General features: G+C 38.9%; 1 protein-coding gene across 1 annotated transcript; it reads right to left on the bottom strand.

Annotated features, from left to right (window-relative positions):
* Window positions 1-7,782: 7,782 nt before the first annotated feature.
* VCAM1 (vascular cell adhesion molecule 1) lies at window positions 7,783-14,767 on the bottom strand (the record flags this gene model as incomplete). The annotated part of the gene is made up of 7 exons (XM_084266395.1): window positions 7,783-7,943; window positions 10,286-10,549; window positions 10,980-11,243; window positions 11,818-12,090; window positions 12,668-12,985; window positions 13,710-13,988; window positions 14,704-14,767. The coding sequence occupies 7 exons, from the start codon at window positions 14,765-14,767 to the stop codon at window positions 7,783-7,785; spliced, it is 1,623 nt and encodes a 540-aa protein (XP_084122521.1).
* Between the last annotated feature and the right edge of the window lie 3,610 nt (window positions 14,768-18,377).

The raw sequence follows: 18,377 nt of genomic DNA, 5'->3' as shown, positions 1-18,377 counted from the left end.
GGTCAGCATTCTTTTAACATGATTGCAACACTCTCCCAGTGAAATAACCTCAGATTTTATTTCAAAGAGTTACAGCACAAAACCACTGATTTTTTAAAAAGGTTTTAAACATTATACTCTGTTGCAAAAATAAACACTCAAAAACATTACTATTACATCAGTAGGATCACTCAAAACTAAAAAATCAGGTTTTCTTCCAATCCTAATTCTATAGAAAACACCCTAATTTTTAATTATCCAGTCCATGTACATTTGTTCTAAAAAATAATACTTTGAATGTTGAATACCTAAGTGAGAGTTCTTCAAACGTGCAAGTAATTGATACTCACTTGAACTGTGTTAAATACAGTATTTGACAATAGAGATTGTATGCAGAATTACTGCTTAATAGAGTTTGCACATTCAGCCCTCCAGTGTAATTTGTGGGATCCCTGCCAAATCCCTCCTTCCTGCTGCTGACAGCTTGTGGCAGTGCTGTGCAGAGTTCCTCACACTTGCATCCCAGACATTATCTAGAAATCCAGATAACTCAGTGTTGAAAGATTGCTAAAACTTTCTCCTGCTTTTTTTCATTTTGAAAACAACACAAACCAAAGGAGTGTAAAGCAGAAACTTCAAAAGCTCCCAGAGATACCACCACAAGACAGCAAACTCAGCAAAGCAGTGCTTCATTCCTTCCAAACAAGGATGCTGTGAATTTATGTAATTTCATGTGACAAAACAAACAGAAAACGAATCCATTGCAAGTTCCTAAATGCAGTGAAGCAAACTCTGAGTCAGGAAACTCCTGAGCTTCAAAACTGTTGGAGGCTGGGAGTGCAGGAGATTATTTTATAATACCTGTTGCTTTACAGCATTTTTTAGGCACTGTTAAAAATTTTACTACTCATTAAAAAAACCTTTACCTGACCTAGTGTGGTCATTCTTATGCTCTACATCACAGCAAACCTCATTTCCCTTTCACTGCCTCTGTCTACAATTACCTTGTTACCTCCTTACCTGGGTCTGGTTCCAAAAATGATGTGTGTGCACTCATATAAGACTACAGAAATCTTGGGGATGAGTCAGCTTTCATCTCATCCACTATTTACTTTCAATTCCCTGTTCCATCAAGCCCAAGGATAAAATGGTGCCTCAATCACAACTCATATCTACTCACCTGTCTTTCATCTTGGTAACAAGAGGGCTTTGCTAACAAAAACTTCAGCAGCTTTTAGGAGGTAGATTTTCATGTGCAGAGAAGTGCAGCCCTTGGAGGTTTATACAGGCCCATACAACCCTGAATTAACAATGAACTAGAAAAAAACTAGACACAGGAAAGAATAATCATACATATACACTACTGTTGAAGTGTGCTCTCCAACTGCCTGCTACTACAGATACTTGCTATAAAACAGGGAAGAAGATGAAGAAGAATGAAGTTCTCTCAGAAAGCTTACAGACATGACAAACAGGATATTACACTGTGTTTATACTTTGACCACAGAATTTTCAGCATACAGATTTCCCTTTAGATGTGGAAAGAATTTCTCCTGTATCCTATACATTTCTTTAGCTGCTCCTACAGATACACCACTTTTTTGGCTGACAAAATTAGTAGAGCACTGTTCTTCCATGTTATTGCTTTTTACTTTAACTCAGACTCTTGGGAAAAGTGACTTACGTCAACATTATCCCCGTTTCTCAAAAGAGGTGACATTCTCTAGTCAACACAAACAAGCTCTGGCTATCTGCTCCATCCCTGCTCTGTTACTAGCACCAAGGCCATTGTGACTATAAACTAGAACAAAAGACTCCACAGCAATTTGGGGCATTTTGTTTCCTTTCTTTTTTCTCAGAGCTTATCTACAAAACCTAAATTGTGTCCCTAAAATGTTTCTGTATGTTTTTCAGATAAGAGTGCCTGAATGAATTATTCAACAGTGAAGAATCAGTATGGAACATGGATACATATGAAGGGACAAAATGTTCCTGAATTTTAGTTAACAGGAAATCAATACAAACAATAGCAGATGCATTTTTGGATGGAATTTTTAAAAACTGCACTCTATTTTATATGTATTTCTGATAGTGAAAGAAGCAAAGAAGTGCATGATTTGTGGCAAGATTTTGTTTAAGCCCATTAGCTGGAAGTCAAGGTACAACACCAGTAAATACATCTACCCCATTTCCTGAAGTTCTTTCTGCAGCTGTGTGTTAGAAGTGGTGCTAAAGGATCTACTGCTGCTTTTTTCCACCCACATCAAGTGCCTGGGAATAAAAAATGCCAGTTTACAAGGTTTGACTAGCCAAAGCAAAGAGGCTTTGTGGGTCAAGCAGGAGCATGTCTCGAAGTTACATCGCTGTCAAAACTGATAGTCACCAGCACTGTAAGTCTCCTTAATAGATATGAAAGATGAACATAAAATATAGGTAGGAAATAAGTGGGAGTGTTCAAGACATGACATCTGTGTTGGGAACATGAATTCATTCAACAGCTTTGGCACTATTTCTTTCAACTGCTGAGAGCAGATGTCCCATATTTGCCTCTCGTTCAAAGGAAAGATAAAATATTTAAGAGGAAAAAAATCAACAGCATTAGGTCACAACATTCTGGTTCTTACAATTAAACCCAGTAAAGTCATTCAAACTTCCTCATATACCCATTTCTGGCAGTTAACACAATTTTCATTACTGCAAGGAAAAAAAAATCATTGCTGTCCTACTTCCAGTCTCATAAGCACAGAGTCATGGACATTCTGTCACACCTCTTTACAGAATAAGTACCTGCCTTTTGTTTTAAATAAATCTTCAGTTAATCCTGGTGCAAATCTTAGGATTTAAATGTCTAAATTTCTTCACACTGCAAAAAGCAAAAGATGTCTTTGTAAAGGTATATTTTCAACCTGTCAAAAGACTGTTTCCCTTGTTTCATTTGCAAGAAACCTTAAACATAGGAGAATCACCGAGGGGAGCGAAGAACACAGTAAGTAAGGGGAACTTCACCCCCTTGAATCTTGCAGACACTCATTTGGCCATTTTGTGTACTTTAGCAGCAACAGAGGGATTCCTCAGAGGGACAGACCAGAGTAAGATGAGTAAAATTTAGACTGGTTGATATGACAAAGTTTTAAATAATGGGAAAAGCTGCTCTGGGAATTAAAGGATAGGAAACATAACTAGTGTGGTCAGCATGGCTTTATGGAACATCAGCATTATCAGACAAATTAGGTTTAGGGGTTTTTGGACTCGTAAGATATTTGATTTTGTATCACATAGCTTTCTGTTTCAAAATAGATGTACTAAGAACAGCTCTGAGGGACTGGACTGAGAAGCTGCAACGGGAACAAGAAATTACTCTTTATTCCCTGCAATGATTCTCTGATGATGGCAAATGTCAGAGACATTTTTATGGAAGCAGAACTCCACAGAGGGGAACCAAGGAACTAAAATCACCTCTGGCACTGGCAGAAACAGCACTGGAGGATCATATACATACCTTTTGCTACATGGTAAAGGGCATGCTGAAGTGCTGGAGGGGATTTAGAAAGACCACAAGGATTATTTACTGCTGTAGAAAATGCCTTTTGAGAAAGGTAGGCTTACAGCAGCTCAATCTGTTTGGTTTACCAAAGAAATAAGAGATAGTTGGATTGCAGTATGCAATTACCTTGTGGAGAGAAAGGCATAAAGGTTAGAAAAAATGGACTAGGAAGTAGGCCATGTTTATACAACAGAAAGGGCACAGCCAATTAACAAGGCCAATGGTATAGTCTTAATTCATGAGGAATTTCCAATTAAAATCAGATTCCCTACACCAGGAAATGCTCTGCTCAGAGAAGTTACCTGGGCCAGCGTAGCAGCAAGTTGATGAAACTAAATGGCCTGCTACAGCCAGAGGTACCAGATCATCATTTGGCCTTAAACGTGATCATCAGGCCCTTGCTAGTCCCTGAAACTGGGGGAACCTGCCACTGCAAACATAGGGCCCCCAGTGATATCTCCAGCAGGTAACAGCACCTCTCTCATCAGACATTTTAACTGTTCCCTTCAGTACACCCACAAAACAAGTTCAAAGCATTCTTGGAAAAGTTGAAAAAACCCTGTATCTTCTTCTGTTTGAGCTTTATGTTTGAAGGAAGAGTACCTCCTGAACTGGCTATGGGGAGTGAGATTTTTCAATCACCTTTTAAAATCCAGGCTTCTTTTAGCATTAGCATTTAGCATGGCCACATGGTGTTTCTGGGATAAACCAGGGGTTTTATCCCACAAGGGCAAACAGTGCACCTGAGCACAGGCACAGGCAGGGGGAAATGAAACTCAGAAACCTGAGAGGTGCTTTTGTAGAGAAAACCCAAGTGGGTCTGCCTCAGCAGACTATTTTTTTTGGTCACAAAGACAGACCCTGTGGTGGGGACTCTTACCTGGACTTCCAGGCAGCTTTGTCCTCTTCTTAAAAGTGCTTGCTAGGCTGGAGCTGCTGTTCATGCCTTTTTTCCAGGGCAGAGGCTCTGTATTTTGCTTGTTGAGAAATAGTGCAAAGAGAAATTACATTCTTTCTGGAATGTTCAATAAAAAGACAAGTTACTTGACTGGGAACTTTTAACCTCCATAGGATAAAGTTCTTCCCAAATCATGAAGAGTCTTGGAAAATACCAAGAATCAGGCAGTAGGGGAGGAGATCCCCTGGCAAGGTCCTTCTTTGTAATTTCACTGAGAAGAAGCCAGCTGCCCACACAAGGGCAGTCTCATCTAAAAGGAGCACTGCAAGCTCTGTCTATTCACTTAGTGTTTCTGGGTGAAAAACTGACCCTGTTGAAATCACAGGCCAACTCCTATTAACTTAAATGACTTAATGGAGAGGGCAAATAAGCCACAGAGGCATTAAGGTCTGTATGTTTATCACAAATACCAGTGAAACCCACAGCAAAAAGAATAATGGGAATCCATGGAGGAATTTACAGGAATGACTACATAAGCACCAAAACTCTGCTGACAGATGACTACTATTTCTCTCCCACTCATCTTTCCTCTTTAATTCCTTCGAAGGGACCGTGGAAGGGGGTAAAACAGCACAGGAACTGCTAAACCTAAGGTGCATGAGGGTGATGAGACACTGGAAGAGGTTGCTCAGAGAGTTATGGATGCCCCTCCCCAGCAGTGTTCAAGGCCAAGTTGGATGGGGCTTTGGGCAACCTGGTCTAGTGGAAGAGGTGTCCCTACCTACAGTGGTGGGAATGGAAACAGATGGGTTTTTAAGGTCCCTTTCAACCCAAACCATTCTGTGGTTCTATGAATCTCCAAGTTGGCCTGGCCCAATGCCACTCAGAGAAAGCATAAACAGACAAGACATATCCTACTGGGTCTCATCAGTGATCCAGCTACCCCCTTGTGTCTCCAGTAGCAGAAAATACTCTTGGAGGAGAGAGCATGCAAACCTGGCCACATTCTTCAGTGTCTTCCCTGAGGATCACTCAGCATCAATGGCCATTGGAGCAGGGATATTATAGACTACATTTCTGCATATTCCATTTAGTATTTGTTTATGGACCTTTGGTCCATTATTTTTTTCCATTCCCTTTTTGAGCCAATTGACACTTTTATCCTCCACAACCTTCTGCAACAGTTTCCAGTACTCCACCATAAAAAAGTACCTTCTATTATTTTTGTTAAACTGCTCTCTCCTTAGTTTGCATGTCCTGCAGTTCTGGCATTGCATGATTTAGCAAACAGCAGTCCTGCATCTGTTGTTTGCTATCAACTGCCTTCACAATTCAGAAAATGTCAGTCATATGCCCTCCTCCTTCAGACTTCTCTCTCCAAACTGGAAAGTCCCAGACATTTTCATTTTTATTGGTTTCCAGTCCTTCTCTGTATCTTTTCCAACTATCCTTCCTGCTATACAGATACCAGAACTACAGCCAGTAGGCAAAATATGTGTGCACCAACATTTTGCACAGTAAAAAAAAATCATGCTTTTTGGTTTGTTCACAAGTCAGCACTGAGACAGGCCTGACATTATTCTGAATAAATCTGCCTGGCACCACCTCCAAGAAATTTATGTCATGGGCCTGTCAAAGCTCTCCTCCTCCTCTGTCTTCAATCTTTTCTTCACCCTCCTACTGCATGCTCACATTCCTCCAAGCCAAGTCCACACTGCTCTCCCATTTTTCTGCTACACCCCCACCTTCTAAGCCTGCCTTTCTAACTGCAGATAAGCACAGGACCCTGCATGTACACAAAAAGACTGCTGAACATGCTATGGAAAAGATCTGGGAGGCTGGCATCAGTACTTCATCTTGCAGCTAGCTACCAAGTTTTTGTATTGCAGTTGGGGGCAGTTGTCACCATTTGTATGATGCAAAGAAACTCTTTTCACAAAGCTCTGCTTGACCTTGTGTGTGCCAGGTGGGGTGAAGCCAAGCCCATCTTCCTGTGCCTAACACAGTGGCTCAGGCCTGCTGAGACTAGATGCACCTCAACACCTCCCACAACCTTGCCTTGAGTGCTGAACACCAGCAAGCAGATGAGTCAAAGCAGTACTGCTAGCCAGGAGAAGGGATGTAAGGGAGAATACCATCACACTCCACCTTTCCTTCCCCCCTCACCTTTGCCTTTGCACAGAAGGCCCACTCTTCCACAGCCATTTGGCCAACATGGGAGAGAGCACGCAGTGAATCAAGGCGCTAACCAGGGGGCAGCATGTGGGCACCACTTGGCTGTTAAAAGCAAAGCTGTCAGGCAAGTGGTTTGGTTTTCCACAGTGACAAGCCTGGGCACTGCATTTTTCTAGAAACAACGCAGTCACTGTTGCTGAGGCTGCATGGATTTTGCCTCTCCCTCTTGCCTCTCCCTATAGGTCGCTTGCATGCCTCGCTTGTGCCTTTACAGCTAGAGCTTCCCACGACACTTGAATCTGTTGCTAGGATAGTGCTTTTCACTGGTTCCTTCCAGAGGAACATGAATTCTGACAAGAATCTTAAAGTCTCTGATATTGATCTTAAAGTCAAAGAAACCTACTGGTAGTTTTATTTCGCAGTGAAAACCTGTAAAGCATATTTATCATCAGTTTTTATTCTAAATGAAAGGTCTCATTTGGCTCATCATGAAATAACAGAATTAATGACATTAATTTGCAAATGATTAAACTGTACAAAATACCTCAGCTGTCCTAAAACTAACTAGACTATAATCCCAGACACTTTCTGAATAATATTTACAACAAAACATTCCACAAATGAGCCTTGGGATCTTAAGTTAATGAGAAATGCATAACCCAGTGATTGTGTGACTTCACTGAAGGTACAATGTTTATGGCACCATGAGTGAAAAGAGAAAATTTTCCAAACATTATTACAAGCAGACAAATTCTATTAAAACCATTACTCTATAGAGTAATACAAAATATTATCATCTGATCAGCTCAAGTAATGCTGATTTATATCTTTGAATTAACAACATTTCTTCGCACAGTTGCAGTAAGACTGCAATTTTACAAACTGATATTCAGTTGAACATATTTATAACACAAATTATACACTATGTACAAACCGAGTTCTCCACAGAACTCTGCTCAGCATGCTTCAACACAGAAGAGATCTGCCAGTTTCTAGGACAGGATGCTAGCTTTCCCTCCAATTTAAATAATGAAATACTTATCAAAACATGAAAAAAAAACCAATTTGCTATCACGTGGTGGTATTCTTAAGTCACTTGTTTGTTACCATATGTTATAGAAAAGTAGATCCAGTCACAACAATAAATAAAATTGCTTATCATGAACTTAGACTTAATTTCCTGTGATCACACTTTCAGCCTGAGTGCTTTTACAAGACTGTAGGATCCATTTATCTTTGCTTTTCTTGACATGTAGACCAGAATTGCAACTGTAGGCACTGCTATTGCTGTTACAGCGGAGAATGCAATAACCAGCCGTATCATTTGATCTGGGCTTTCCAGTCTTCCTGAAAATGGAGACAAAAGGAGAAAAAAGTGTAAAAGCTGACTGAAACAGATACATGTATATTCCTGTGAAAGCAGGTTATTAATAACCTTCATTTGGAACACTGTTTCTGTTTTCATGCACAAATCATATTTCAAACCAAATTCCTTATGCTTTTTCCTTTAGTAACCCCATATTACACACTAATCCCTAGCCACTATCTTGCTCTTGAATTCACTATGCAAGTTTAAACCCACCTGATATCATTTACAATGATGAATATAGTGGAGTTCAAGAAGAGTGCAAGAAGAATACCGTGTTTTACCTAGGAGACGTTTGAGGATGGTTCTATCTCTTGGAAAAAAACACTTCAGGAGAAGACCATGTTTTAAAAAGCCCAATCTTTAGATCTTTTGGTGAAACAGAACTTTTTCTGGATTAGTCTCACTGTTCATGCACAGGGACAGAAATGTGGCCAGGATCCATCTTTTTCTGGCCCTATCCTTAAAGCAACTGCACCAACTTGGGTAAGAGAAACAAAAATGTCCACAATGAAAGGAGGCTAAATACAGCCTATGCTCACCAGCTCTTCTATGACTTGGTTTGATTAGAAAGAGGTGGGGGGAGGAGGGAGGAAGGGGTAGGTTAGTTGCAGTATTGTCACACAAGGATCAGCAGTGAACTGACACAAATTTCTCTTGACACAAAATTTTGTGTCTCTTGACACAAAATTCATTAGAAAGTAGGATCTTTATGGCAATTGATCTACCTACCTACAACTGCTATCACTTAGATGTTGTTTTCAACCTCACTGTAAACAACAAGCAAATATCTGCCTTTATGTTTTTTTGGTGACATTCTGGAGTACAAAGGTTTCATTCACTGATGGCAGAATAATTGACTTTTGTCAGGACCACCTGTGATGATGGGTTACTGTATGCACTACATGCAATAGTGACATTTCCTCCTTAAACATTTCCTGATGGACATACTAACACAGTAATGTTTTGGGGAGGAAATGAAAAAGAAATGCAAGGTAAGATTTAGCAACAAACAGAAGCAAAAGCCTCATGAGCAGCTTGTACACACAAAGTACTAAGCCAGTGAATAATCTCACTGTAATATTCGGGCACATGGCTTTAGACACTATGCTGCCACTAGCTGCCCTTCACACACCACAGTCAATAGCAGCTGGCAGGAAGAACATATCATCAATTGATAGACCATGTTGCATATCTTTTACATGATAGGGGGCCTTTTCTTATTTTAAATTCACTGTTTAGTCAAGTTCACTAAACAACATCAACAGGCCAAGAGGTTGATGTCCTCTTTCTACAGAAAAGAAACAGAAAAGACAGAGGAAGAAGTCCTAGAATAGTATTTCTTTCAGTAGGTTCCACAATTTTACATCTCTTTTTCAAAGGCAGAGGTGGAAGTATGAAAAAATTTTCAGCAGAAATTATTTTGTGCATCTGCCATTTTGGACAGAAGTTTTCATTGGCTTAAGATTCTACCACTTATTTACTAGTTATTTTAATGAACTTTTGACACAGAGTACTACGTGCTGAGCCTACTCTCCCATTGCATTGATGACATACATTCATATGTTTGTGTGTCCTTTAGCTGAGTGCTGCCCATGATATACTTGACATCTACTGTTTCAAGGGTTGTCATCACCTGTTTCCTTTCACAGAGTATTCTGAACAGGTAACATGCACAGATGGGCAAGAGATGGCAACCCTTTCTCCTTGTGTCACTCTACTTGAAGGGAAAACTGAAAGTGTGCAGTTAAAAAATAGTAAATAATAAAGCAGTGAGATGGATTAGAGAGAGGAGTGATCCCTAAGCAGTGCACTATTGCCATGCAGTAAACAGAAGCAGAAGGGCTGAATTAGAGAAGTTTGCTTACTAGCAACTTTTCTAGCATTGCATGCAGGCTGGGGAATCAGCATTTGGTAGAGCTTAAATGCAGCTTGCAAGAACAGGATACAGAGTTGTAACTTGATGGAGAGCCAAGGGGCTGTAATATAGAACCTTCACAGAGAAGTTTCACCATGTATTTTCTCACTGAATCTTTTGTATACAGGTATTTGGATCCTCCACTGAGACCTGTCTGGAGGAAAATAAAGGCACTGCATAGCTTCTTTACCTCATGTGTACACTTGCCAGTGGGAGTGATGGAAGCTCAACTGCCTAAACTATAGCAGATTTCACCCTTCATTGTTTAAAGCTTCCTAAATGACATTATAGCCACCTTTTAACCTCACTGACATCAAAGACAGAATTTGCCAGTCCTTCACAGAATGAGTTCTGGACCTAAAATACTTCAAACAAAAACCTTGTCTTCTGCCTTGTTCTACTAACCTTGAACAAGTAATTTCACAGCTCTTTCTTCTTTACCAAATTGGTTATAAGCTTCACATTCATAAAGACCCAGATCTTGACTTTTTATGTTCTGTATAGTTAAAGTTGCCTCTTTAAAAATTTTCTCAGACTCCCCAGGGACCTTTTTCTTCCAAGAGATCACTGGAGCTGGATTACCAGAACTGGTGCATCTCAACGTCACAGTTTCTCCTTCCTTAACAGCAGTAGCAGGGCTCACAGAGATTGCTGTGTTCCTCGGTCGATCTGAAAGGAAGAGTCCTGTAGTTAACCACTGAATTTTCTCTGGGATGTATCCAACATGTCCTGCTAGATGCCAGGTTGTCAGCCTCCCAGAGTTCATTTCCTTTTCATTCTCAGAATAAGCAAAGCATATAGTACCAGAGCTTCCATACAAACTCTCCATAGCCAAGCACACTAACCAAGTACTTCTAACCAACAACATTAAGAAAATACATCTGTTTCTCGCTCATGCAGATCCTGATTTAAGACTGTCATTACATTGAAGATTTAATGTCTTTGCTTTGCTCATCAGCACTGCTCCTTTCTTTGGGGAAGAACAGAGAACTATGCTGGTTTATTTTTTTTTTTAGTTTGATGGTTACATTTATCACTGAAGCAAGTAGAGAATTAACTAATTGTTTTAAATGAGTGGGAAAACATTACAGATACTTACATTCCACATTAAGTGTTATTTCACTTTTAGTTTTCCCAAACTTGTTTTCTGCTACACACTCGTAATCTCCTCCACTTAGGAACCTCACAGATGGAAGGATAATTCTCCCTTCACTGTATGGCCCTATTTCTGCACTGTCAGATTTTCTCTGTACAATAATCTTGGGAGGAGGGTTACTTTCAGCAGAACACTGTATGGAAACATTTGCTCCTTCTTGAACTGTTGTAGAAGGCTCAATGGAGAGTTCTGTAATGTTTGGAGCACCTGCATGACAAACAGAAAGGCTGTTATACAAAAGTACTGAAGACAGAGAGGGTTTTAAGAAAGCAGGAATTGCTTGTCTGAGGATCTATTCATTTTGATTTTGGTCTCAGGATCCATCTGAGACTTTTGTCTCTATTATTACTACTACTACTGTTTCAGTAATGTCCCACATAATTTTACAACTACTAATTTTACTACTAATGACTAAAACTCCAAAGGAGGAGACTGTGATGTCCCTGTGAAATTGGTACATGCATTAGTGTTTCAAGGAAATAACAACATCCCCCCTACACCACCACTTCCTCAGGTTCTTTAACCACTTTGAGGGATGCATTGTGGGAAGAGTATAGAGATATGCATGTACAAGAGCAGTACAGAGAGAATTAGCTGAAAATTAAATATAGAAATAAAAGCACAGGCCCTGAAGAGCAGCACTAAATTTAAAGCTAAATCTTGAATACATAACAAAGGCAGGCCCATAATCTCCTAATTTTTAGTGCTTTAGCATCCTTCAACCCAACAGCGGCTGCCAGTTGGGTACTGGATAGTACAAGCTAATTCCAGGCAAACACACCTTGTATAATAATGTCCACAGTTGCTTTCTCCATTTTATTAGTTACAGGATTAATTACTTCACAGATGTACAGTCCTGAATCAGTGAAATGGGCATGGGGAATAGAAAGGACGTTGTTTTCTATCAGATGCTGAATGCTTTCATCAGCCATAAGTTTTCTCCAAACTACTTGTGCTGGTGGATTACTCTCAGTCACACAAAGGAGTTTTAGAGGGTGTCCTTCCATTAACAAGGGACTTGGAGATGCAGTAATGATAGTATTTTGTGGACCAACTGGAAGAGAACAACAAAAAAAATCCTGTCAGTAAATTAATGAAGAATGACATCTCTACAGGTACATTACACAATACCAAGAAAAATTAACAAGGTTTATTCCAGTAACACAGTGGAACAGTTTTCAAGAACTGGTAAGATATTTAGCTTGCAGCTTTGAAAGCTAAGCTAGACAAAATGTGTACAAATTATTATTCTTTTTTTACACTCTTACATTTGTCTCCCTGTTGAACTGCTAAGCTTACAATGGCAATTTTTAAAATAGTGGTTTATCTGCATGCTGATTTTTTTTTCTGCTCTTTTCTTTCTGACTGACCACCAGTACCCAAGGTAAGAGAGTGAGAAAAGTTACTAAAGCATTGCCTAACTTCTGTCATGAAGAACAATAGGTATTTAATGGCTCAATGACTGTTTGAATACAACAGAATCAACTGGATGCAACAGATAATCTACCAAAATAATATCGATAAGAAGTACAGATTATAAATGATTTACAGCACACACTTTGGAAACCCCTTCCATAAAATTTAACATTAAACAGTACTTGGTGTGAAACTCTTAAAATAAAAATACTTACAGTTTACATGCAGTGTTTGAGAAGTTACTCTTTCTTGGGGTTCAAAGTCCATATTATCAATTGGTAACTTGGCCACACAAGTGATCTCTTTCCCAATATCTTCAGTTGTGAGATTAAATAAATATGTCACAGTTTTGGTCTCCACATCTGTGCTGTCATCATCAAAAAAATATTCCTCATGAAGAACATGATCACCTTTCTTTAGGAATACTTCCAAGCGATCAGAAGGATACACATCAGGAATTTTACAGGTGATATTGACCGTTTTTCCAGCAACTAAGGATGGGCTGATCTCAATGACAGGATCACTGGGAAAAGCTAAAAGAATAAAATCCATTTCTTTAGTCTAGCAGAGATGAGTCAACATAAGAGCAAGATCCAGACATCAAAAATCTTGAGTTTAGAGGCATTCAGAACATGACAATATCAACTTTATTACAAGACATATCTTGGTATGAAGACATACAGGTCTTTTATAAGGAGTTCATACACTAACAAGAGTTATATTTGTACAGTTGTTGAAATGTGATCACACATAATCTAATAGGATCTAGCAAGGCACCTAGGCAGTGACACAGCTGCCTAAATACAGGTATCCAGAGCAGTCCATACACTGGTGGTAACCTGTTTTCTGTGCTGGGAGGTTTAGACATCGGAATCATTCTCATGCAAACATCAAAGGCTTTGATAAGGTGCTCTGCTCTTGCAGGTTTCCCAAATACGTCCATCTCAAACACACTTGTTGCATTTTCTTTTTCTTTTTCTCTCCAGCTCTACTAATGCTTTCCAGTGTCTATGCTTTGGCTATTAAGTATTGCCAAGAATAAGAACGAGACCAGTATGTACTACAGAAAGCTAAGCAGAAAGGGGCTGAGAGAGTCCTGAATAGACAGGTAAAGGAACCTTAGAAGGACATGTATGTGAGCTATAGAAGACTCATTATCCTAGTGCTATCACCTTCTACCAACCATGATATCTAAAAACAATTACCAATTTTTTGCAAACATGTACTACTTAAAGAGAATTTTACATTTTTACTTACAGTAAAGTTCAACTTTGATACTCTTCTCTTTTTTCTCTTTCCCACCACAGAAGACAGTACAAAGATAATCATGAGAATTCACAGCACTAACTGGATCCATAGTTAAGGTAGAGTATGTCCTATCGTGGTTCACTGTTCCTCCAAGGGGGTTGTCCATTTGGGTTCTCCAGGAAAAACTTGGTGATGCGCAGCCAGTAGTATTGCACGTGAGTATGAGTGTTTCTCCAATCCGTGCAACAATTCTGTTAGCAGGTGTAATCTCCATTTCAAAAGCTTTAACTACAATAGGGAGAATGTACAGAAACTCAGCAGCATTCTCAACATTTACTTTCCCATCTCTTCTCATGTTCTACTGTGATGCAAGGTCATTACTTTGCAAGTTTACAGTTGTGTGGAAGTTAAACTAATAAAGCTCACACAGTGGTTTACATCTTCAAACTACCCCATAAGCATTTCTATTTTTGTCAAAGGTAATAGAGATTCAGATGACTAACAGACAGTTCTCATGTATATAATGGTATAAATCCGATGCTGTCAGTGAAAATAAAATCATTGGCACATTATAACTTCTCTTGTCAGTTGTATCTGGTTCTAAAACTTTGTCACATTTGAGGGGAGGGGTAGTAAGTAAGATAGCAAGGACAGCTGCAGAATCACTTTCAACAGGACATTTAGTACAAAACTGGACTGATACTGTCAAGGATGGTGGTAAAAAAATACATTAAACATGCAGTGCTATACTGCAGTTGTCTCCTAGACTATCTTTTAGCAAACTCAATAAGAGAACGACTGTGTCACTGCAGAGCACAGAAAAGCTCAAAGTAAATGTTAAAAAAAGCTTCCTGACATTTTGACAGAACTACTTAATTGACAGCTGTATGCACTGAAAGCTAAAAGCAACTGGAACAAAGAGAAATAAAGATCAAATAGTAAATTGTAGGTCAGTTTACACTTAACAACAAATAAAGCAAACACAGCCCCCCCTGCAACTTACCAGTCATTAACACACTCAAAATTACTAGCACCACGCTGCTTGTTCTTCCCATTTGTTTTAACATTTGTATTTGCTGTTACTAGGTAAAGAAAGTAAATTCAAAAGCCTTGCTGCCTCTCTTCTTTGAAGGAGCACAGCGAGATTCTGCTGCTCAGCAACAGCTCATGAGAACAGAGCCAGCGTGCTCTTTATAAAGGCTCTTCTCGAGGTGGAGTGGGAAATCCCTGGCCGGGGAAATCCAGAGCCGGGAGGAAGAGATTCCGATCAGGCTGTGCCGGTGGGCTCAGCGCCCTCTGCTGCTTTTCCTAACACTGGATTTAAAGCCCGAGAAAACAACAAAACACTTGTAATTCTGTGCCTACTACACTTTGAAAAAAACCCCAGACAAGTCCAGATCCCATTCTGCAAACAACTGATAAAATGAAAGAATGTGGGTAAGTCCCAGGAATTGAATGGCGCTTTATCTGGGATGGAAATGTCACTGGGTTGCTTTCGCTGCAGATGTTTTTGTAGGATCTTGCCTGAGAATAATTCTAACATTACTCAGCTCTAGAAAAAACTTCACCTAACCCAGTGAACATCGTTTAAAAACTGTGCTACAAGGTAAGGAGGTGATGTTACTGTATTTTTCATCCCTACAAACGAAGAAATAAATCAGATATCAGAAGTCTGGAGATCTGACCTGATCAGCTTCAAACAGGCTCATTCTGTTTGGAGAAATTCATTGAATAATTTTTCCCAATTCCATTTTAAAATGTTTCTGAAATTTCCTCCTTTCAAGATGTACTGGTATGCATCACATTCCTGGTACAGGAATCGGATCTCGTATGTCCTGTTGATGTATAATTGAAGAACAGCAGGTGATGGTACAACTCCCGGATTCATTTCAGCATTTTCTATCCAGTGGGTATACAAATCCAGTTTGGAATATTTCTGAGGGCAACTATTAATGGTTAATATAGTGCAAATGTTATGAAAAAGGTAAATCACCATTTTCAGTGGTTAATTTTCAATTGGGAAATGCTATGACTGCAAATCTCAATTGTTTATTTATTCAACTACTCAAGTAGTTCATATTGGCCAATTATGACTCACTAAATAACACCAGCAAGAAATTTAACACAAAATATGTATATTTTTGTCTCTGGCGAGTCATTTGTTATGAAATAGTTTGGTCATTTTATATCTATGAAATATTGTAACCATATAGTATACTCCATAAACAGCACAAGCAAGTAACAGCTTGGAAAAACAAAGGCTGAAGTAACAACGCTGTAAATGCTAAAGCAATTTAGTTGCTGAAGAGCTGACACTACATCAACTTTCTGAGTCAATCAGACTTTACAGTTACTAACCTAATGCTAGCTCCAAAAACACATGTCCAGAAGAGTTGTACTAGAGCATACAGAGCTCCCACTGGCCTACACACAGCATGTCTTCTTCAGAAACTATTCTCTTTTGCTTTTTCCCTGACTGCAGCTGCCCCTATGTTTGCATCTTAATCAAAGGGCATCTGGACAGTACAAGCTGCTGCAGAAACCCCAAAGCACATTGTAATAAATACACGATGACTCTTTCAAAGACCTTGCACTAAGTATCAACTTCTTTTCAGACACTTACCATGAACTCGTAAGTATAAAAGGAATGCAATGATTATGGGAAGTTAAATTTGTGGTTTCAGGCACAAACTACATCTTCAAAATAATAACAACAACAACAACATTTAAAATATGGAAAAACTAAACAAGACAACCATGAATTACCCAGAAGACAATAATTGAAGCACCTAGCAATGCCTAACCAAAAGTCACTAAGCTGAAATTCCCTGAAACTGCCACAGTGGATTCTTCTATACTATATTACTTTTACTATCACCATAACTGTTTTTTTAGAGGAGGAAGAAAAAAAAGATCATCTCATAAATCTCAGGAAATGCAAGGAGAATATTACCCTGGAAGTACTGTTACCACATCCAGAAACTCAAAATCGATCCAGAGTAGATGTCTGCAGAATGTGATTTTACTTCTCAGAAAAATGTTCTTGAGGAAAAGTGTACCCTCTTAGTTAAGTTGCAAATAAAAACTTTTTATTCATAGGCACAGGGAAGCAAGAAATTAAACTCTTCTGCTTTGACTGCTTAAATAATCATAGGCTAAGCTGAAGGAGAAGACAAAATTTCCTCATTTCTGGGAAATCAGTTTCTAGACATGAAAAGTTAAACAAAGGACAGCATATCCGCACGCTGGAAAATTTGTAATTAAGTCCTTCATCAGATAACATGAAATAGGAAATAACTCTGATGCAGCTCTCAGTAGATTAAACTGGAGAGCTGCCATTAACATTACTGGAGTTGAATCCTTACCAGAGGGACTTCTATACTGAGCAATCAGACAAATTTAACTCAGACAGTATGGGTAAAAGCAGGGTTAGCCAACAAGTATTATTAAAGGAAATACAGATCTGCCAAGACATGAAAAAGTTTGTTAAAACTTTCTCTTTATCCAACTTCAAATGTGAACCTTCTATGTATTTTAAAAAGCACATGTACTTTACTGTTCCTCCTACTATACTCAGCTTTGTCCTCTTTAGCAAATAAGACAAGTAGTACCAAGTATACTTATTTTCAGAACTGGCTGTTCTGTCTGAAAACAAATAGAAAACAGCTGGCAAGTTTTAGCAGTTAACCTCAAGAGTTCAGTTAATCTAGCTTTTATTCAAATAGTACAAAGGAGGATGCATCAAGACTCACAGTGAGAGCGAGTATTATAGGATCAACTGGAAGAAAATCTGACACATGCAAAGTGTAATGAAGACTGGAATGTAATAAGTATTATAAAAACATTACCAAAGGCAAAAGGGATTAAAAGAATTAAGTACTGGGATGTAAATATATGTTTTCCAATACATCTAGTAATCAAAAGAGACTTTTCTCAGGCTTTGATGGATACAAATAAAACATTTGTGTTTCTCAGAAGAGAGTTTGGAAATACCAAACACATAATTTTTGGCCTGGCATCAAAAAATACAAATGTCCTCCAGGAAACCGAAAGTTATTTCACACTGTTCTGGAATGTGAGAAAAGTGCTGGCATTTGCTTTAACTCATACTGCCACAACGCTGTTAAATACCTGTATGAAAAGCTTAGTTTTCTCTAGACAAAAGAAATAACAAATTCTTGATACCTTAATGAATTATTTTAACAAAATACACATTGTGCAACATGTTAGTTATCCAACATTTCCAGTCCTTCTCCTGCATTTTTAATGTACTGCACTGTCTCACAGAGGCTATGAGAGGAAAGCTGGAAGGCTAAACCTCATGCAGAATTTAGTCTCTTAAAACCTTCACCACTGATGTTGTGATTTATGGCCAAGGACCTATGGAGAAGAGGACTAAACCTCTTTTGACAGAGGAGAGTTATTACAAAAAGTAGAAGGAAACTGATCTAACTTGACATTCTGTTTCATTCTGCTAACTGCATCTAGAGCCATCATTTGGTATTTCTGCTAAAATAATACATTCTATACCCAGCACAGAAACATATGCAACATGTTTATTACTGAGCATCATTGTGTTCCACCAGCTTGACACGGTAGAATCCTTCTGTGGAAGGCATGGCATTCAGGGGAGAAGATGCAGCTAAGTCTGACTCAAAAACTCTTCAGCCTCAGAGC

The sequence above is a fragment of the Gallinula chloropus genome (assembly GCF_964237585.1).
Source record: "Gallinula chloropus genome assembly, chromosome: 6".
Taxonomy (NCBI): Eukaryota; Metazoa; Chordata; class Aves; order Gruiformes; family Rallidae; genus Gallinula; species Gallinula chloropus.
Note: the sequence above shows the minus strand (reverse complement) of the source record. Positions and strands in the feature narration are given on the sequence as shown.